General features: G+C 39.2%; 1 protein-coding gene across 2 annotated transcripts in view; it reads right to left on the bottom strand.

The window, feature by feature from the left end:
• Spata6 (spermatogenesis associated 6) overlaps window positions 1-22,980 on the bottom strand; it is a 104,365-nt gene extending 81,385 nt beyond the window's left edge. For both annotated transcript variants that reach the window (XM_021159685.1, XM_021159686.1), the window contains exon 1: window positions 22,711-22,980. In XM_021159685.1, the coding sequence (XP_021015344.1) occupies window positions 22,711-22,761 (51 nt within the window). In that variant the 5' untranslated portion in view covers window positions 22,762-22,980. The remainder of the gene's footprint in view (window positions 1-22,710) is intronic.
• Window positions 22,981-23,199: the final 219 nt, after the last annotated feature.

The following is a 23,199-nucleotide window of genomic DNA, read 5'->3' as shown; positions in this document are numbered from 1 at the left end:
GACGTGAATCCAACATTATAATATTACATAATACCCCATCCCCTAACAGTATATTTAGAACATAAGGAGCTAATTTTAGTAATCCTAATACTCAAAGCACTGAGGCAGGAAGATGACAAATTCAAGGGTATCCTGGGCTACATAATGAGACCCTTCTCAAGAAAGAAGAATATTTTTACTTTTTCCCAAATATACACATCAATTTCTTATCCCATATTCTTCCATTGCCTACATAATAAAAATTTGACAGAAAGTAAGAAACAGGAATTCTGCTCCTTACTCTTCTGTTCCCTCATGGGCATTTCCTTCTGCCATCCACCAAGCCATATGTAACTGTCATCTCCCACCTAAAGCACCTTAACTCACTAGTAATGATAATTCAATTTCATTCAAATAGTTGGTGCTATCTTAATAGTAAACACATATGATTTAAATTCTAACAACCCTATATAATTCTCTTACAGTGAGACTATTATCTGTGAATATCTAAGGAAGTAGAATGGATGTCTCATTTCTTTAATCTGGTTAAGTTCCCTGAAGATAGAGATTTTTGTTTTCCTCATTATTTATACCAAAAAAATGAACTTTCAGAATTAAAAACTTTATTAATTATTTAGTATAGCAACAGTTATTTTACATATGAAAATATCATAGTCCCAAGAAAGTTAAGGTGATTACTAATAGTGTCTCAAGTAAAGGATTGATAAAATTCAGTCAGTACATTCACAGCCCTCAGGACAGTGCCTGATAGTTCACAGTGTAGTCACCAATACCATTATTTTTCTTTTTCTACTTAGTCACTTTACATCTCACTCACTGCCCAGCTCCCGGTCACCCCCTCCCACAACCCTTCCCCTGAACCCCCCTCCCCTTCTCCTCTGAGCAAGTGGGGACCCTCCTGATATCCCCCTACCCTGGCATTGCAAGGCTAGACACATTCTCTCCTACGGAGGCCGAACAAGGCAGCCCAGCTAGCAGAACATATCCACATACAGGCAACAGTTTTTGGGACAGCCCCTGCTCTAATCGTTCAGGACCCAGATGAAGACCAAACTGCACATCTGTTACATATGTATGGGAAGGCCTAGGTCCACCCTGTTGATGAAACCCTAGGTTCTTCAGTTGATGGTTCAGACTCTGAGAGCCACAAGGCTTGATTCTGTTGGTCTTCCTGTGGAGTTCCCATCCCCTTTTGCCTCAAAAAGAGAAGGTTACCAATACCATTCTTATTCAGGGTGAACCCCTCAGTTTACCATGTCAACACTAAGGATGACACTGAACAGAGGATTGCAACCTCATGTGCCTTGGTACACAAATGTTGAGAACACTTTTGTGCCAGCTATTTTGACTCTATTTTCTTCTCTAATATTCCATTTTTTACTTTTCCCTTAATAATTCACAACTGATCATGAACATCAAGTCTCTCAGAAAATTTCATTCTGTTAGGTTCATTTTCTACTCTGATTAAAACTAAACTTCTCATATTGTCCTCATTAGCGTCCCTTTCCAATTTGTAACATCCGCAAATCTTAAAGGCAAAAGGAGAAAAAGATAACATGAAGCTAGAAAATAAGTAGAATAGCTTAGCTTACAGAAAAAGACTTTCAAAAAATAATTCAATAAAGAGAAAAAATGTCCTTTGCAAAGGAAGGGGAGTAAGAGATTGTCAGATAAAAACAAGGATACTTCATCACTAACAGAGCTATGACATAAAAGTATTAAAATCCTTCAGGTAGACATGAAAGGATACTAACCAGGATCTTATATCTACATGAAGAAAGAGAACAGCAGAGCCAAAGACTGTTTTGTTTTATTTTGTTTTTCTTCTGCCATTTTGAATCCTACTTATCTCAAAACCAATGGCAGGCTGGGACAGTAGCTCAGTGACAGAGCAATTGCCTACAGTACAGGAGGCCCTAATTTCAATCCCCGAAACCAACAGAAAAACAAGCAAACAAGAAAAGATAATCCCATAAAGTAACATTTACAAAACAGCTGCAAATCAACCTCTGTGGGTCATTTTAAGAAAAAGAGAACTCTAAAGTTCGGAGGGCTTGGGGAGGTAGGGAGATCTGGGAGGAGCTAGGGGAAACAGGAAACATAGCAGGTAAATGGGACCAAAATATATTCATGTATGAAATTCTCAAGTAAGTTTTATATATGCCAAGATGTAATTTTAAGGATATTATATTATATATTATAGTTTCTGATTTAGTGTTGCTGTGGGGGGTGTTTTGTCTTATTTTCTTTTGTGTGTTTCTTGTGGGGATTTGAGGGGGGTGTTTGTTTGCCTGTTTGTTTCTAAAAGAAAGTGCATGGAGTTGGGTGGGTAGGGAGGTGGAAAGGATCTAGAAGGAATTGGGACTGGGAAGTGATCAGAATATATTGTACAAAAATGTTTTTAGTAGGAAATAGTTTTTTAAAATGTTAATTGTGAACCTCATATTAATCACTGACAAAATGAAACTAAAATAAAACAATAAAAATAGTTAGAAAAAAAAGAAGGAGCATGTAGTGGAAATGCTCCCCTAGGCTCATAGGGAGTTGCACTATTTGAGAGAATTAGGATGAATCTGTAGCCTTGCTGGAGGAAAGATTTCACTGTGGGGGAGAAGAAGGGGGTGGGGGGTTGAGTTATCAAAGCTCAACCAGGCCCAGTGGTTCTCTCTCTCTTCCTGCTGCTTGCAGGATCCAGATGTAGAATTCTCAGCTACCTCTCTCCTGGACCATGTCTGCCTGGGTGCCACTAGCTTCCCACCATGAAGATAATTGACTGAACCTCTGAGACTGTAAGCCAGCCCCAATGAAATGCTGCCCTTTATAAGAGTTGCCATGGTCATGATGTCTCTTCACAGTAATAGAACATTGACTAGACAGAGGCAATGATGGAAAGAAGCAAAGTCCTAAGGCAAATACAACAAATAGAAAAATAACAGCAGTAAGTCTGTCTTTCCTATAATTATGTTAACCAAAAACTCACTAGGCACACCTATAAAAAGGTATAGACTGGGTGAATTAAAAACAATCACCCAGCTTCTTATTGCTGGAGCTAAACAAAGGGAAGCAGACTCCAAGACCCTTCCCAGCAATAATTACTGAAGATCCTCAGGGAAAATTAACTCTATTCACTGTGAAACATGGAAGATGTGAGCACCTTGCTTCATAAGAACACATAGCCAGATCTAGACTTACAGAAACAGCCTAATGAATAAATACAAGCCCAAGACTACAGCAGTTTAAGAACCACAGAGAAAAACAAAAGGAAGTCAATCCAAGCATATTCAGAAGCCCCACAGTAAGTAAATCCTGGGGATGGAGGCAAGACACACCACCCAGACCCCTAAGAGCATATACTATACCCTAGTTTCCTTACACCATGTGAAATTTCATCCCCACTCCAGGTATTCCTTCTTTGAAGATCTCCAGACGGGCTGGAGAGATGCTCTGTGGTGAAGAACACACACTGCTCTTCTAGTTCAGTTTCTAGCACTCACCTTAGGTGGCTTACATGTACCTCTGGCTCCACTTCCAGGAGATCCAAGCCCTCTTATGGCCTCCACAGACACTCCCACATGTGCAGTACACACACATACACACACACACACACACACACAAGAATAGGTTGAGGACTAGAAAGTAATTATTTGGGGCTGATGTCAAAATCCAACTATATATGGCCTCCATTCCACTTTGTTAACTCAATTCGATTTCTTCTGATTATATGTACAGGACAGCGAGGAAAAGCTAGACACCAAATGTCATACATATTGTAATGATGTAAAAGTCTCTATTCTAGGACATATGTTTCAGTAGTAAGGAAGAAATAACAAATGCAGATTTCTATAGAACTGTGCTGAATGAGAGAAATAAAGACTACCACTGAGATCAGTTAACAATACTACAAAAGCATATTGAGCTACAAAATATTTATGGAGCATTTTGGTCTAAGAAAAATTAAAAGCCCTACAACTTACTTTAGACTTGGGTCTCATTTTCCTTTCTTGACACTTTCAACAGACATCTCTAATCTACCTCAAGTTGAAACCCACCAAGGAGAAGCATTACCTGTAGTCCCTTCTTGATTTATATCAACTAATCCCAAATCATAGCAGGAAAGAATGAAAACTGACACACACTGGTCAGGCTTTGATTTTACGACTTTTAGTCCAGACCTATTATGATTTAAATCTAAGATGTCCCCACATGCTCATATATTAAGTACTTGGTCCCCAGCTGGTGGCAGTACTTTGAGAGGTTAGAAAAGTCTAGGGATGTGGGGCCCATCTGGTGAATATAGACCACTAGGAGTAAGCCTTTGAAAGTTATAGTCACTAGTGGTTCTGGTCTAGCACTCTGGTCCTTGCCTGCCACTATATAAGGAATCTATCACATGCTCCTTCTGAAACTATGAACTAAAATGAAACTCACATTGTTTCTGTCAGGCAATATAACAGCAGTATCGATTGCTACTACTAAATCTGACCACGTAGTTTCTAGGCTTTGGGGACAGGTTTGCAAAGGACTGTGGAAGAATTTAGAGGTACAAGCTCTGGAACACTGTGAGCAAAGCTTATCAGGTCATTCTAGGAAGAGTTCAGAAGATCAGAATTCTGATTGAAAACCATGGCATTTAATAGTGTGGACTTTGTAGGTATATATTTGTAAGTGTCAAAGATTAAATAGAAGCCTCAAGCCACTCGAACTAATAGGAAAAGTGCCTGTGGGTAAGACACTTCACCTTGTTAAATTCCAGGGTATAAAACTGAAACCCACTTGAAGACTTTTTGAAAGGATAACACCTCCGTATGTGATTTCTACTCACAACAGTGCTGTTAGGACAGATAACAGTTGTAAGAAGGACTGACCTGCAGCCTCCCAGTCCCAGGTAGGACATAAAAAACAACAGGTAGCAGTGATCGTGTACATTAGCCTCTGAGCATAGTAGACATTGTGCTCATCAGAACAGCTGTGATTACTTTCAGAGAACCTCAATATCAGGCTTGTTTACTGTTAAGTTCCTTCATAGAAGGAAAGGGTGGGGTAGGGCACTGGATCTCAGCTAAGATTCCACATGCTCAAGCCTACACCTCTTAGCCAACTGAAAGTAATTCTGCCCTAATTGTGTGTGGCTTTGTGGTCCTGGGAGGTACTAGAGAATATAGACTGTGGGGAGTTTGCTGAAAGGGGACCAGGTATATAGCTATGGAAACATGTCATCCATGGTGGGGTAAAACTTTCTGGTGGTGAGGCTGCTTTGGGGTCACCTACCCAGTAGATTCAATGGTTCTCCATGTTGAACTACAGTGGAACCATGTTTTGGTTTTGTCATTGGAGCCTTGTAAGAAATGAAGAGGTGTTTGAGTCTCCCTAGAGGAAGACTGCCAGAAGCAGGTAATTATCCATCTTGGCCATAAAGATAGAGAGTGAAGGTCACTTGATTCAAGATGTGAAAATAATGTGTGGTTGTCCCTCCACATGGACAAGCTCAGGGCTCCCAATGGAGGATACAAAGTCCAATAGGCAGTACACACACATACACACACACACACACATCTCTAGATGGGTCAGCTAAAATCAACTTCACAGTCATCCTCACAGGAAGATGCACACAGAGTGCTATTACCTTCTCCCTTAGAGATTTTATTTTTACTTTAGAAGTATCTTAAATTCATACTTCCTTTATTCAAATTAGAGTGATTCTGGATAAAATGAGCTGGGAGTGGGGTAGGGAGGAGGTACACCCATTTCCTAGAATGCCACCTTTAGGGAAGGTACATTGGAGAGAATAAACAAAAGAGAAATGTAAGGCCCCTGCCTGTTGAGTCAGGACCATTGCTCCTTTTCTAAAAAACATATTCTTGTATCTTTGCTTGCTCTAATTAAACTTTTTTTTTTTTGACTGTTTGGTCTACTATCATGTCACATTAGAAATATTCTTTGTTGGGAGCACAAGAATGGATAATGCCTCTCTGGTCAAAATCAGAGGAAACTGGAGATCTCCCCCACAACACTGTCACCTAAATAAAGATTTCCTGTGCTGAACACACAGACGTGAGTCACACACTGGACCATGTTCCCATAGGGTCCAGCTATATCTAGAGCTGCCAGCAATATTATCATCCACACTGTACTAGCTTTGCGTCTAGACATTCAGATTGCAAGAACAAGGATGTCACTGGAGGTTTGTACCAGATTTAAAAGAAAAGCCTATGAGGTAAGACAATGCATAGCTCCCTGTTCAGAGCTCCTGAGCTAGCATGAACATTGGAGGTGACGTCTAAGAAACTAAAGATGCCAAAATCATGGAATAACTCCTAAAGGAAAATACAGGCATTGAAGAGAGATGGCCTAAGAAAGAAGCACCATGTGTTATCAAAGGTAAGACTACAGGATAGAAGTAACCAAGCCCACATCAGCATAGATGGTGCTAGCACATGCCCCAGTGCTGGACATGGAGCCTGGATTTTAATGTCAGCCCTGCTCGATTCTGGTCTTCCTTTGATGCCACAGTCTCCTACTATACTATATTTCCTTCTTTGAAAAATGGGAATGTTTGGCCAGTAACCTTATGTTTTAGCAATGTGTAACTTGCTTTTGATTTTAAATGGGCTCCTACTTTTAAAAAAATTATCCTGTGTCCTAGTGAGCTTCAGCTGTCATCTTGATTCAGCCCCAACGTGGCTGAGGGAGTCCCAGTTGTGGGACTGCCTCCATCTGCCTGGCATATAAGACTATATTTGTGAAGATTTTTCTTGATTGCTAATTGATGGAGAGCTTATCCCACTGTGGGTGTTGTCTAGGCAAGTAGGAACAGAGCTATAAAAGAAAGCTAACTGAGCAAAACAAAGATAACATTCCACCATGATTCCTACATGCAAGTTTCTGCCCAATTTCCCTCAAAGATGGACTTTGACCTGGAAGTTTAATATTAAATAAACCCTTTTCCTCTCCAGATTCCTTTTGGTCATGTTGTCTATAACAGTCACAAAAGGGCAAAATACAATAGAAATGTGTACCAGCAGTGAAGTTTCAGAGGGAAGTTTGAGAGTTCTTCAAAGACTCTATCAAGGTGACTCAAATTACATATTTGAATTAAGAATCTAGAAGTAAAGTTCTCTATGCTTGAGTGAAACAATAAATACTGGTCACTTGAGGATGAAAAATTAGCTGTGATTAATAAAATATCAAACATCATTGAGATTAAAATCTGCAAAGTCAGAGACAGATGTGGAGAGGACTCAAGCCTATGAGACAAGTTGTGTATGCTGTAAATGGCAGAGAGTGATTCAAGAGTGATCCAAGCTCTTTAGTACCCAGAAGATCATGACTGAATCCAAAAATAAACATCAAGCCATCTACACTATGGTTTTCTGCTGTTTTTACTGCAATTGACATGCTTCTTCTTTCTCTGGCTATTTTGTTTGTTTTCTTGCTTCCTTGTTTTTTTCTTTTTCTTTCTTCTTCCTTTTCTTTTTTCTTTTTTTAAACTTTACAAAATCACACAAATAGGATAGCATAGACTCTTAAATCATTGGAAATTTTTAAGACAATGGAACTTTAAAGTTGTACTGTATTCCATATTATATAGTGATGTGAAATTTTAGGGAAGACAAAAAAGGAAAAGTTATGATTTGTGGTGGTGATATACTGGTGTGGCACGTTGACAAGGAATGGAATCTCTTAGTTTCAACTGTAAACTTGACACAGCCCTAAGTTATCTGAGATAGTCCCAGCTAGAGGACTGCCTCAATCAGTTTGGCCTGTGGGAATATCTATAGGACATTTTCTTGATTGCTAATTGATTTAGAAGGACTCAGCCCACTGCAGGTGTTGTTATCTGAGGCAGGTGGGCCTGGACTGTATAAGAAAGGTAGTGGAGCAAGCCAAGAGCAAAGAGCAAGCAGCATTCCTCAGTGGTTCCTACCTTCTGGTTCCTGACTTGAGTTCCGACCTCACTTCCCTCAAAGATGGACTTTGATCTGGAAGTGTAAGATAAAATAAATTGTTTCCTCCCCTAGTTGCTTTTGATCATTTTTTTTTTATCACAACAGAAAACCACACTAGAATACCTTGAACCTGAACAATGTTAAGACTATGGTGACACTTAAATTTGATGGAGCATATGTCTCATTATGAGACCATATGGCCTTTCAGTGGAATGTCATGCTTTAGATCTAGACTATCCTCTACAGCTTCCTGTTTTCAGGAATTCATTTCCTGTTGAGCTCTTGTGATGTTTTGGAAGAGGTTATAGAAACTCAGGTATAGGCCAGTGGAGCAAGCCATTGAAGGGGATTCACACTTCAAGCTCCCATCTAGCTGCCAGTTTCTGGTATGCTACAGTGTGAGAACTCTTGTTCCAACAGCCATGAACATTGTCATGTGTTTCTTGCCTGTCATGATAAACTGAAACTCTGAGCCAAAATAAATCTTTTCTTGATTAAGTTGTTCCTGTCAGGTATTTTGATCACAGCAACACAAAAATAACTAAGGCCAGTAGCAGAACGACTCCTGTTCTGTTCTATGAGCCAAACAAAATTCTCACAAGGTCCTTATATATTCTCCAAGCCTATTGAGTACCCATAAATTTTTCAAACTGTTTCACTGAACTTATCTATTCTGCCTTACCCTATGGTAAAATGGGGCAAATAAATTTCTGAATTACGTTAATCTATAAGTTCTATAAGTTCTTTGATACATTCCTCCTTTATATGTTAAGAAAACTGTATGACTTACAAGGCACTATCTACATTTAGTCCTTCTGCATCTCCTAATATTTAGCCTATCTTGTGCTCATTTCTTTGTTGTCCTGTACTCAAATGTATATATGTATAGTTGGTTACATATATACATTTATAATTAGCTATATTCTGAGTAAAGAAAGCATGTGGTTTATTTGTGTCTGAGACTGTGTAAATGCAACTAATGAACATAAATTATGAAAGAGGTTATAAAGCTAATAATTTTTCGACCTCTAATTCTGCCACAGATATTTTTGTTTTGGTGGTTAATAACATAAAATTTAATTTAATATAGAATTTAATATGAAGCTTCACACATTCCATTTTAAAGGCAATTCTAAGTGTATATAAGTTCATTATTTGTATAGATTTCAGGAGTAGTGAATTTTGGTATGTGATATTTTTATCTGCAAGCTTTTTAATGATAGACTTTATAAAAAGCAAAGCTGCTACGATATAAATTATATAAATTTATATAAAAGACATGTAGAATCAAAGACATAATTGGCCACAAAAAGATAGGAAAATATATAGTAATCAAGCTATAACCAAAACAAAGACATACTGACTACACTAATAAACAAATACCCAAAAAAACAAAGATTGTTACTATAGACAAAGAAAGACAATTATCATATAACAATAGGAGATATATTAAGAAATATGTTGAGATGAAACAGTAAGTTTAACCAAATAGAACAGAGCACTAAATTTGTGAAGAGTATGCAGGTGAACATCTCTCCAAAGTCAGTCGGCAAATCTGAAAACATGTTCAGCATTGTTGAGATTAGGAAAAGACATATAAACCACAATGTGATTGTTTGTTCCAATTATTAGGATAGCTAAAGTAAAATATGGACAATAACAATAAATTGTAACTTTAATAGGCTACCAATACACATAAAAATCATAAAGCGACTATGAAACATCAAACGTTTGAACATTCCTCAGAAGAACCAAACAAGCGAATCATAAAGTCCAGCAATCAGAGTCATAGATTCTCATGCCCACTGCAAGCTTAATCCCACATGAAAATGTATACACCACTATAGAAGTATTATTAGTTTTTTATCCCCTTCCCTTCTCCTTCTTATTCCAGCCCTGCTCGATCTAGCCCATAGGTTTTTGTTTTGGTTTGGTTTTTTGATTTTTGGTTTGTGGGGTTTTTTGGTTTTCGGGTTTTGGTTTTGGTTTTGGTTTCTCATTACAAATGGTTGTGAGCCATCATTTGGTTGCTGGGATTTGAACTCATGACCTCTGGAAGAGCAGTCAGTGCTCTTAACTGCTGAGCCATCTCACCAGTCCCCTAGAAATATTATTTGTAATATACAAACAGTAGATACAATTCAAGTATTCTTCAACCAATACATGTATAAGCAAATGTATCCGTACAACAAATTATTATTTGTACCTAAAAGACATGTTGTAGTGATATTAGGGTTTTTCCTTCAGCTCATTTTCTACATACCAGGAAGCCCTGCATAAAATGTAAGTCTCACTCCTCTAAAACTAGGAAATGAAGGAATTTCTTTACTGATTAAAAAAAATATATATCTAAGTGGAACCCTAACTCTAAGAGCAAACAGCCCCTGTTATCTGCAAAAAGTTGACAATATTTACCTTAAATACTACAAAGTTCTCTCTAGGTCCCAGCCAGTACAATAGAACAAAAACAACAGCAAAACAAACAAACACAAAAAGGCATTTCAAATGGAAGAAAAAACAAAGTCCAAAGAAATAAAATACTATATTAAGGACAACATTAATCATGAATTTGCTCAATTACAAATAAGCTTTGAAATAATAAGTAAGTTGAATGAAGTCAAAGGATATAAGGTCATTACATTCAAATCAATTGTATTTCTAAGAACCCACACTTACAAGGGTTTTTAATATCATTTATAATAGCATCAAAAAACAAAACTACCTGTGATAGTCAATCTTCTTTGTCATTTTGACTGGGTTTAGAGTCAGCTAGAAGGTTGCTGAGGCAAGACTGCTGATAAATTTCTAGAGAAGATTGATTGCTAAGTAGAGAAGACCACACTACAATGGACAATACCATTCCTCTGTGCTGTAGGCACAGACATAATAAAACAGTGAAAGGTGAAGGGCATCCTAGGGCAGATGTTCTCCTTGGACTTCAGGGAAGCTATGAAGAAGCACCTCCAAGTCTTATTTCCACCACTCTGATACTCCACAGGACAAGCCTAGAAGCATGGTGCTGACTGACTATGATACTCTACAGGACAAGCCTAGAAGCACGGTGCTGACTGACTATGATACTCTACAGGACAAGCCTAGAAGCATGGTGCTGACTGACTATGATACTCTACAGGACAAGCCTAGAAGCATGGTGCNCTATGATACTCTACAGGACAAGCCTAGAAGCATGGTGCTGACTGACTATGATACTCTACAGGACAAGCCTAGAAGCATGGTGCTGACTGACTATGGACTATCTTTTGAACCTAGAAACCCAAATAAAGATTTCTCCTTTTAAGTTTTTCCAGTTTCTGTCAGATATTTGCTCACAGTGATGCAAAGCTAACTAATTTAGGCAAGCATATGGATACTGAGAAGTAGGGCCATATTCAGAACTAAGTCTGACTTTGTAGACTGAGGTCTGTTCAAATAACTTGGAAGTTTGGAGAAATAGGCTAGATAAAGCTTTACATGCTGTAAGGAGAGCTTAACAGGTGACTCTGCTGCGAGTTCAGAAGATGGGAACATAGTGCAGGACATTAAAGACACACACAACTCCTAAGGCTTTTCGAGGGGAACAAGACTTGACTGGGAACTGGACTAGAATCGGACTATCTGTGTTACCTTATTCATCTAGAGAAATTGTCAACATTTTGTCCATGTCTTAAGATTTTTTTGGAGGGGGCAAGTTCAAAGTTAACAGATTAATTTGACAAAGGAAATCTCTAGGCACCAAGTTCTCAAGCTAAGGCATGTTTATTGCTGATTGACCTATGCTAGATTTACTATTAGAACTGGGAGCAAAAATCAATGCACAAGGGTTTGAGAAGTTTGCAGGCTGGCCAGAAAAGGAACAAGTTGAAAGTTTTGGACATGTTAGGGGTTTGCCACGAAAACTCATGTTCTGCTCCTTGATCAGGTGTGGAATATGGAGTATGCTAGGTGAGAATTCACTGGGATGAGCAATTATGCTCCACACATTTGGTGAAGCCTAGCCAATTCCTGAGACATCCTCCAAACATATCTCCCATTTGTTTAAGTGCACTGCGTCTTTTCAATGCCACTTCCCTTCTTGTCTGAAACTATTTCATTTTTAGGTGTTGTAGAGAATTATATCAAATGTGCAAGTGCATTCTCACTCTAATTCCAGCTCATGGAAGACAGAAGCAGTAAAATCTCTGTGAGCTCACAGCCAGTCTGGTTTAGATAGTGAATTCAGGCCCACAAGAGCTATTCTCTGAGCTCATGGCTAGCCTAGTCTACCTAGTGAGGTCAGGTTGCAAGAGCTACATAGTGAAACCCTGTCTCAAAAATTAATACTAGCATGTATGTCTACATGTAAGTATGCATGTGTGGTTGCATGTATGTATGAAGTAGTTAGGAAGATGTGAATAACACACACAGACATATAGATTATATGCATTTGGAAATTAAACTTGTAAATAAATAAAACTACTATAAAACAAAAATTATAAACTATTTGAAGCCAAACAATTTAAAAATGGTACCATCAATATTTTTGCAAAGTTAGGCAGGTCTCACTTGGGAACAAATCAATTGCCTTAGGCAGATATTACAATTAAAAAAGATACTGAGACCTGCAGAGGAGTGTGAAAGACTTACATGGTTACCCCAAAGAAATGAGGCAGGTATTTTCTTTGGGAGATAAACACTGAAAACTACACTCTTATCTATAATGTTTACTTCTTAAACTGGGAGCAGGTAGATGATCTTCATTATGTACAGTTTTATATGTCTAAACTGTTTCACACAAAGTGTAAATAGAAGTAAATATGTGTGTAATTCAAAAACCTAAAACTCTCAACTAAAATCACAAACAGTACTAAATTTAAAATTGCCCAGTCAAAGCCAGCAAAGAGTGAAAGCAGTATATACTAAACTAAAAACTAAAAAGAAGAAACAGTTCAATGCCAAAAAATACATCCTGTGCTAGAAGTGTGGGAGTCAGTGGTTGGAACCCTTATTGCTCTCACAGAAAAACCACACTTCTGTCATGGGTAAAACTTCAGAATCATACCTTAAACTCATAAAGTCTGGATAGATATCCCTACCACTACATTTAACATTACAGAGAAAGTTCTAGACAATAAAGACAAGGGAAAAATTAGACAAAAGATCCATCAAGCATAAACAAGACTGTCATTATTTGCAAATAAAATGATCTTCTATATAAAAACAGGAGCAGCCATTAGAACCAATATGAGATATCGGCAATGCTGCTGAACCCAAGATTAAAATCCTGTAAGTGTCATCAAGGGGCATACAGGAATGTCACAGCAGCATTGCTTGTGGGAACTCTCACTGGAAACAGTAAAAATTTTCCTCAGCCACAGGAAGGATAATAAAAAGCGATAGTTCCCATAAGTGAGCCAAAAGCACAACTGCCTCACAGGCTTACAAGGTGGCCTTTACACATAAGTTAGACATGAAGAGTTCATAATGTACAGACAGCACAAAAGTCCCACCTATGTAACAAAAGAGGAGGGTAAGGCATGGGAAGGAAGCGTCACCGCCCAGCAGCTGGGGTAGTAACCACCAGCATCATTGCTGGTGACCACATGCTTGGGTTTGCACACTTTCTGAATCTATGCTATAGTTTCGTAAACTGATTTTAAAATCAACACTATGTGATAAATACGTGAAACTCTTATTCATCACTTTAAACTTTTAAGTCTACTACACTCTTTACCAGCAAGAAAACAATTTACAAAACAGAAAACCTAGTATTACTGAAGGGAAATGAGAAACAAATAAGCTTTTCCTAAAAGATCATCGAAAAGTGCATTACCTGTGACCAACAGATGTTTTGTATTCAAAACATGTTTAACAAGGAAAAATAATAAATCGTTATATTCACTCCTTGAGGCAGAAGATGTGTACAGGCCAATCATAGAAAAATAAACTGCTAGATCAGAGACTCCAGTTACACAGCTACAGTCTAAAACATTTCTAGAGCCACCAGATTGGCATCACATTTGCTTTAGGTTGTTGGTCTCCAGAATTGTGAGAAAATAAGCTATTTTAAGGTATGTTTTTTTCACAGCAGTCCTGGGAAACGAATATGAATGATGTAACATAAGACTTGAAGTTCCTGTTCTAAATCTACTCACTGGTGAGTACTTCCAGGCTCTCCCTTCTAAAAGATCCAAAACCACTGAGGTAAAAACAGCTCAGTGCAGAGCACTTCCCTAGCATAACCATGATCCTCAGTGAAACAACAATAATAACAAGAACAAATAAAAATAATAATTAATACCAATTAAATAAACAAAACTAAACTTTCCAAAACTTTCTTCTCAAAGCAAGTCATTTTACAACTGACCTATATCTGTAACAAATAAACCAAGTATCCTAGCAAAAGAGAAAAAGAAATAAATCACATAACAAAAGCATTTCTACATGTAAATGCTTGGCCAAAGCTGTGTATACCTGTATTCAGAATCTGTGGGTATTTGTTACCTTGACTCACAAGCAGAAGGGAGAGAAACAGGACCAAAGGAAGCAAGGACGCCTGAACTACATATGTGATATTTGATTTATTTAAACAAGGCAAACCTAAAATGCATAAATTGATAAATAGGGGAGGTCATAGTATCTACCATTTATATTTTTTCTGTTATTAAATGAGGAGAATCATTGTTTTCTACTTAAATTTTTTCTGTCTCAAATATTTTGTAATTAAGTTTCTAATAGGTCTTTCAGAAGGCAGTCATCCTAGGAACCCTTTTTGTGAGTGTTCCATAGCCTCAGTAATAGTGTCAGGCCTCGGGACCTCCCCTTGAGCTAGAACCCACTTAGGGCCTGTCACTGGACCTTCTTTTCCTCAGGCTCCTCTCCATTTCCACACCTGTAATTGTTTCACACAGGAACAATTATGGGTTAGAGATGTGACTATGGGATGGTAACCCCATCCCTCACTTGATGTCCTTCCTGTCTTTCTGCTGGAGGTGGGCTCTATAAGTTCCCTCTCCCTACTGTCAGGCATTTCATCTAAGGTCCCTCCCTTTGATTCTTGAGAGTCTCTTACCTCCCAGGTCTCTGGTGCATTCTGGAGCCCCAACCCCAGCCCCAGCCCCAGCCCCAGCCCCAGCCCCAGCCCCAGCCTCAGCCCTACCCCCACCCCCACCCCCACCCCCAACCTCCTATTTTCTGAGGTTGCCTATTTCCATTCTTTCTGCTGGCCCTCAGAACTTCTGTCCTTTTTTCTCATCCAATACCAGATCAGGTTTCCCTCTTCCCCTCCCACTCCCCCACCACCACCATCCACTTTCTCTCCCAGGTCCCTCCCTCTCTCCCTCACCACAGCTGAAAGAGACAGATGCAGATATTTGCACCCAACCAATAGACAGAAGCAGCTGACCTATGTTGTTGAATTAGAAAAGGCTGAAAGAAGCTGAGGAGAAGGGCGATCCTGTAGGAGGACCAGCAGTCTCAATCTGTACCCCCAAGATCTCTCAAACACTGGACTACCAAACAGACAGCTAATATGGGGCCCCCAACACAACATACTGTAGAGGTCTGTGTTCATTCAAAGATGATGCACCTAACCCTCAAGAGACTGGAGGCCTCAGGGAGTTTAGAGGTCAGGTGGGGTGGGGGGNGGGGGCATCCATGTGGAGACAGGGTGTGGGGAGGAGGTGTGAGATGTGGAGCAGTCGAGAGTAGATGGGGGGGCGGGGAATGGAATATGGAATGCAAAAAATAATTTAATTTAAAAAAAAGTTTCTAATGATAGCAGGACAGTGTCTGATTGGGTAAGGATTACAAGTATGAAGTGTCTAGATGGATGGAGCCTGAAAAGACCCAGCACTGTTTGCTGTATGCTGTTATTAGCTTGAGTTAGGGAATAAAGTAAAGTAAATATAGAGATGAAAAGTTAGAATTACATAAAATTTACCAAAACTAGCAGTAAAAAGTTCTCCACTTTCCTTGATCATCTTCATATTTAAGCTCTACATTCTTTAATTCCTTCTTATTCAAAAAGATGCGAACATTGAATAATAAAAAGCACAGAGCTGAAACTACAAAAGTACCCCTTTCCAATCAAAGACAAGTGTCCAACAATAAAAATGTAAAGACTCTAGAGGATATAATTCTTTAGGTGTTCTTTTAAAATATGTGACTTAGCATATCATGTCATTCCTGAAATAGTCCTTGAGAAAGTCACACTTTTCTCCTAGCAATATATTTTCTCACAAGTCATGTAGCTTTGCTGGACAACACAAAATGTTATGCGATACAGTCCAACCTTTCCTGCCTTCAGTGTTTTTCTCTAGTCTTAACCACATTATGACATGTCACTTCCCAGGTCACTCCTAATACCAGGCTGCAGCAAACAGTAGACCTGAGCAGAAGAGATTAGCAAGGGAGTTTGATAAGAATGACTCTTCATAGCATTACCCATGAAAATCATAAACAGGGTACAATAAATAACCAATAACAGAACAGACAGGATCAACTCAGAATGTTCATGTTTATCAAGGAAAGCAATTAAACCGAGTAAGAGACAACTAATGGAATGGAAAAATATGTATAAACCATATACTTAATAAACGGTTAGTATCAACATATATAAGGAATAAAAGAACTCAACAGCAAAGAAAAAAATCCCTAATTTTAAAATGGGGCAAAGGAAAATGCAAATAACGAAATACTACCTGAGTCAGAATAGATAAAGCTATTTTTTATGGACCAGAATATGGATAAATAGGAGTCCTTCAATGCTGAAGGTGGGAATGTAAAAACATTGCCATTATAAAAACAGCATGAAGAATCCTCAAATGACTAAAAATATAACTACCATACATCCCCATTTCCAGATATATACCCCAAAGGAATAAAATCTGTATATGGAAGACAAATCTGCACACCCATATTTACTGTAGCATTATTTCCAGCCAACAAGTCAGGGAATCCACCTAAGTGTCCATCACTAGAGAGATGATCATTGTTTTTAAATTGAACTAAACATTTGAGACATGGTGAAAATGAAGGAAAACTTAGCATTTGCAAAATATGTATGAATCTGGAGGGAATTATACTAACTGTAATAAACCAGGCATAAAAAGACCAACACTGTGTGATCTCACTTGTAAATAAAATCTTTTTTAAAAGTCAACTCAGGGGCTGGTGAGATGGCTCAGTGGGTAAGAGCACCCGACTGCTCTTCCGAAGGTCCAGAGTTCAAATCCCAGCAACCACATGGTGGCTCACAACCACCCGAAATGAGATCTGACGCCCTCTTCTGGTGTGTCTGAAGACAGCTACAGTGTACTTACATATAATAAATAAATAAATCTTTAAAAAAAATAGTTTAAAAAAAAAAAGTCAACTCAGAGAAACACAAAGCACAATGCTGGCTGTCAGGGACCTGAGAGTGATGCTGGGGACTAGAGAGATATTGGTTAACTTCCAGGTATCTGGGGATGACAAAGGGAAATATAGAGCTGTTGGCTAGAAGGAATATAGAGATATTGGTTAAAAGGAACCAAGCTGCAGACAGGATAAGTTAGTTCTGGTGATATAGTGCATGACATGGTAATTATAGTTAATAAATATGTGTTGCAAACTTTGAAACTTCCTAACAAAAAAATCTTAAATATTTCCAATGCAAAGTTATATAAGGTGTTAGGTATGTTAAAGTGTTTGATTTAATCACCTCATAATGTATACATATATCAAAACATCATTGTTATGGCTTAAATAAGAAATTTTCCTTACTTACTCATGTGTCTGAGCACTTGGTTCCTATTTGGTGATGATGTTTTTGGAAGCTATGCAACCTCTAGGACACAAGCTTTAGCTAGCAGATGTAGGCCATTAGGTGCAGGTTATAGTCTGACCCTGCTTCTTATCCTCTGTCTGCTTCTTGAGCTGCCAAGATGTGAATTGCCCTCAAGGAAAGTTCCTTTATCGTTGGCAAAGCCACCTCTACCTCCATGCCTTACTCACCAGGGTGGACTTGTATATCCCTGATACTGTGAGCCAAAATAAACCTTTTGGGGTGGTTTGAAAGAAAAGCATTCCTTATAACCTCATGTGTTTAAATATCTGGTCTCCAATTGTGGCAATGCCTAGTAGTGGATGGTGGTGAGAGGAAGCCTTGCCAAAAGAAGTGCATCACTGGGGCAGACATCAAGGGCTTATAGGTTTCATTTTCTCTTCTCTCTCTGCTTCATGTTCATAGATGAAAATGTGATCAGCCATTTTCCTGCTCCTACCACCATGCTATCCTTGATATCCTTTTAGTCATGCCTTTGCCACCATGATAGATTCCATCCCTGTCAAGCCATAACCTAATACAAACTCTCTGACCCTTACATTGTTTCTGAGCATGGTATTTTATCACAGCATCACAAAAGCACATAATACACTTCTCTATTCTCTTAATTGCTTCAGGTCAGGTCATAGCAAAAAGATAAGGAAATACAACCACTTCATACACTGTGAACATATGTATCTTTATTTGCCATTTTATAACAAGAGAATGTTGTTATATACATATACAAAAGACTATTACTCCACAGTTTAGAGAAGCAACCCACTAAAACATGCAACATTATTGAATTGCAAAGTCATGATCAGCAAAACACACCTGACATAAAAACAGTACAATATCTCTCCAATATGAAGTTCCAGTGCTGACAAACTAATCTCCAGTTGAGAAATCAGAACATCAGTGTCTTTTCAATGAGGGACATGGGTGAACTTCATAAAGTGATATACATTTCTAACTATGGATCGGGTAATGATGACGTGATGTGTGAACTTACCAAAATTCCACTGGAAGTAAAAAAAATAGAAATGAAGAAATTTCTATAATAAAATGAACTATAAGACTAACATCACCAGGCAGTGGTGGCGCACGCCTTTAATCCCAGCACTTGGGAGGCAGAGGCAAGTGGATTTCTGAGTTTGAGGCCAGCCTGGTCTACAGAGTGAGTTCCAGGACAACCAGGACTCCACAGAGAAACCCTGTCTCGAAAAAAAGAAAAAACAAATAAAAAATAAAAATAAAAAAAGACTAACAATCAAGTAGTCAACATTATTATATACATTTTGGATCTTGGCTTGAAAAGTTAACTATAAAAATTATCTTTGTGATAACTCAGAAAACCTAAATATGTAGACAGTATTAAGCTATTATCATAAATTTCCCCAACATTAATCATGGAACTGTGGTTATATACAATACCCTCATAGAGTATGCATGTTGAAATATTTAGGAGTATCATAGTGTCAGAAATTTACTTTCAAATTGTTAATACAATGTATTTTTCAAATACACATGTACATATACACAGACAAATCAAATTAATGTACATAAGTCATAAGCTAGGGTTATTCATTATTCATTATTCAATTACTCTGTATGATTGCAATTTCAAATTTAAACAGCCAGGGAGAATGCAAGATAGTACTCCTCACAGATGCAGAGCGATCTCCAGGATATATTAAATAAAGTGCGGTTTATTTTTCAAAATATACTGCCTAATGTACAAGAAAACAAATATATATGTTATGTTTAAGAGTGTACATGTTTGAAATCTTTGATAGAAATTGATCTGAAATATTTAATTAAGGTAATAAGTGCTGAAATATGACTGACACTTAACCTTTCCATAAAACATTTACATATTAGAGAAACAATGAGATCAAAATAGAGAGAAAGAGAGAGATCATCAACCAAGTGCTGTAATTATGTGGGGAAAGAAGCTGATTCTAGGCAATCCCTCACAATGCATTTTTCTGCTCTACCCATTTGAGGCAAATGTGGTTTCTTCTCCTATACAAAGCTAGAGCTAATGAAAAGCATGATCACACACTTTGCCTTCTTATTTGTGAGAAATTTTAGCTCTCATTTGATATATCGTAATTGGTGGATATGATGAATTGCAAAAACTGGAAATAACCAGAGAAGTTGTTCTTGGCAACTTTCTATTTTCTTTAGCAGTAGTTCTGTCCTGTTTCATTTTATAAGGCAAAAGCATTTACTAGGATATAGCAGGCCACTGCATATTGCTAAGAACATAAAATTCTCGTTGATAATAGGGAGTCATTTTTATTTCTCTAAATGATTCTCAACAAATACGGCATAGTACCCAATCAATGTTCATATGAGAATATTTAAGAAGTATTTTTCACACTATGTCTCTTCAGTTTCTAAATTTTCCCAAGGTGGCATGCCCCCTCTACATGATCTCAGTATTAGTCTAGACTTAATGCTTGTAAGCTATTATGAAACTTCATTTCTAAAGTTCCTTTGAATGGTAGATTATAATGCTAATAAAAAGAATGAAGGGAAGGAGGGGGAAGGGGAAGCAGGCCAAAGTGAGCTTCTAAGCAATGGTTCTCGACCTGTGGGTCTCTACAGCATAATGGTCCTTTCACAGGTGTCACCTAACACTCTCACCATCGGAAAACGCAGATACTTACATTACGATTCATAACAGTAGCAAAATTACAGCTATGAAGTAGCAACAAAAATAATTTGATGGTTGGGGGTCACCACATCCCCATAGTGTGAGGAACTGCAGTAAATGGTGGCAGTATTAGGAAGGTTGAGAGCCAGTGTTTTAAAGTGAAAGGGAACAAGATACCTCTGAGTTTCCAGCTGAGTAACTCCTAAGTACTGACTAAACGCTGTTCGTTTTCAGGGATTCATTATCTCTTCTGTATTCTCTAATAAATGTGTTATTTGCTATTAAAAAAAAGAGTGTATCTGTTTATATAATGACAATGGTTACCTAGAGCCATGAATAAGTGTGTATATATTTGTTTACATCCCAACAATGGCAATGGTTACCTATAGTTATGAATAAATATGAAAAACTGGTTTAACATAGAGCTTCTCATATTACAGTTTTGACCTTTATATAATGTAAATGTATAAAACATTTAAACATAAAATTACAACTGAAAAGATATTTAAAATATTTGTGGACCTATGACTTCTCCCTTCAATTAAAACCAAATTAATCTTGTTTAACTTGTGTGGTTATCAATGGTCCTTTTTGCTCCTTCTGTACATGAGAAGCATTTAAAAGGCTTAAGCTGGTTAGAAAACATAGAACAAAGAATAAAGAGATGAAATGGAATGTACTGGAAGATTTGAGGAACTATAAAATATTGTAACTCAAATGCTTATAAAAGTAGGAATATTTGCACCAGGATACCTCGGCGATAGAGCTATCCATTTTCTTCCGTAAACTGTATATTAAGAAAGCAGCATAGTGAAATAAACTGTCTCTGACTCCCTCGGGCTACAATCACAACAGAGTACATCCTCTTAGCAAAGGATTGGCGACCAGGGCAGCCAGCCTGCTAGGCAACTGCAGTCTGTCAAGCAGCTAATCCATTGGTTACAAAGAGAGGAAGCAGCAGCCAATGACAAAGTTATAGACTGGAGTTCATTGTTTTACTCACAGCTCTGAGTTTAGCATATTTAGAAATCATTATGCATTATTTTGGTAAACTAATCTTACTTTGCAAAAAACATTCCCAAAAAGTCAACTTGTGATGCAAACACTAAGGACTAGGAACAGTATAGTTTCTGAATAAAAATTCCTGCCTCTTGAACATAAGTTTGAGTCCCTGAAACTTGCTAGCTCTCCACCCCTGCAGCACTCTGCCCCCACCCAAGCTTCTCCTTAAGACTGAACAAAAGACTTTAAAGAATTTTGTGACTTCTATTGCTGGTTTAAGTTCAGGGCTGCTGCAGCCACAAGGAGAGGAAATGAAGGCCAGAAAGAAGTGAGTGCAGCAAGCGTGGGGTAAGTGCAGAGAAAAGCTTAGTTTGGAGGCCAACAGGGGTGGGGGTGGGGTGGGGGATGCCAGAGAGTCCCTTGGGGCAGGCCCAGAAAATGACAGGGAATATGTACTGTTATCCCTACTTATGCAGTGATACCAACAAGTAGGCAGAGACTTAATGAGGACATTTCAAGGATAAAGGCGTGAAAAGCAGCAGAATAAGAAATTGAAGAGGTTCTCCTAGAATGCCTCTCCTCTAAGGGGAGAAAGGGGGTCTCTTGGGAATGACACTGAAGGACTTCAAAAATCTCTGAAGGAGACTGCAGTTATCAAAGGGAGTTGGGGCTTCTCAACACCCGGAAAGACCTCAGCGCCTCACTGGAAGGCAGGTGGGGCTCCCCACCTCAGCTAGAATTACTGAAGGAGGCTGGACAGAGTCCCCTTCCAAGAATTGAGGTAGCTGAGTGGAGTTACAAGCTCGAAGCAGTAGTTGTCCGAAAAGCTGACCAGGTCTTTCTTGGGAGGATTGGAAGGATGCAAAGTCTGGAGTGTTTGGGTACTGGAGGGAAAAGCTGAAGTGGCTTCTGAGGAGTTGGGTTTATTCTGAGAGGAGAAACTAAGAAAACTTGGCGCAATGACGTCACAAGTAAGTTGTTTTTGGAGTTAGGGACTCCACCATGACTGAAAAGGCGTTCCTACACTAACTGGAAGCTAGGGGAAGGATCTGAAAGCGGAAATGCCACACACCCGACTGGAGCAAGGGTTCAGGAGTTCCTCACCAGAAGAGGAGTAAAGCGGAATTCAAAGGAACTACTGTCCCGGGAGCGGAACTCTGAAGTGGTGTGGAAGAGATCCAAAAGCACTCCAATTGGAAGTTGGGGTGAGGCCCCCGAGAGGCTGGAGTGGGAAAGCACTGGAGATTTCCAGGGGTTCCCCAGGGCCGGGGGGCGGGCAGAGGACTTGGAGGCTGAGGCGGGACAGGGCCGGTACTCACAGAGCGGATCTCCAGCGCCAGGGCGCATTGCAGCGCCTTCACCTTCGGCATCCGCGCAGGGTAGGGCGGCGGGGAGGGACCCCGGCCTCCGGCCCGACTACGGCGGGAAGACGCGGGGCGGGACGAGGGACAGGGAGGAGATGAGGTGGCGGCGGAGGTGGCAGCTGTGGCCCCCAGGCCGGGGCCCGCGGTCCAGCCTGGGTCCCGCCCGAACAGCAGCTGAGCGCGGGGCGCGGACTCGTTGTCATGGCAGCCTGGAGGGGCGGGGCCGGAAGAGCCACGCCAAGGCGGGACAGACAGAGCAAGAGGCAGTGGGCGGGGCCCGGATTGTGGTGGGCGGGGCTTCGGTGGGTGGTGCTGAGCGGCTCTTCTGTGATGTAAAGTTGTGAGTGCAAATCATAGGAAAGGAAACAGCTAGCTGTGCTGTGGGCCTCAACCCAGAACTGAGAACCCTGGGTTTCATGAGCAAATGGTGTCAGCCTGTAGTTT

The sequence above is a fragment of the Mus caroli genome, chromosome 4 (assembly GCF_900094665.2).
Source record: "Mus caroli chromosome 4, CAROLI_EIJ_v1.1, whole genome shotgun sequence".
Classification (NCBI taxonomy): Eukaryota; Metazoa; Chordata; class Mammalia; order Rodentia; family Muridae; genus Mus; species Mus caroli.
Note: the sequence above shows the minus strand (reverse complement) of the source record. Positions and strands in the feature narration are given on the sequence as shown.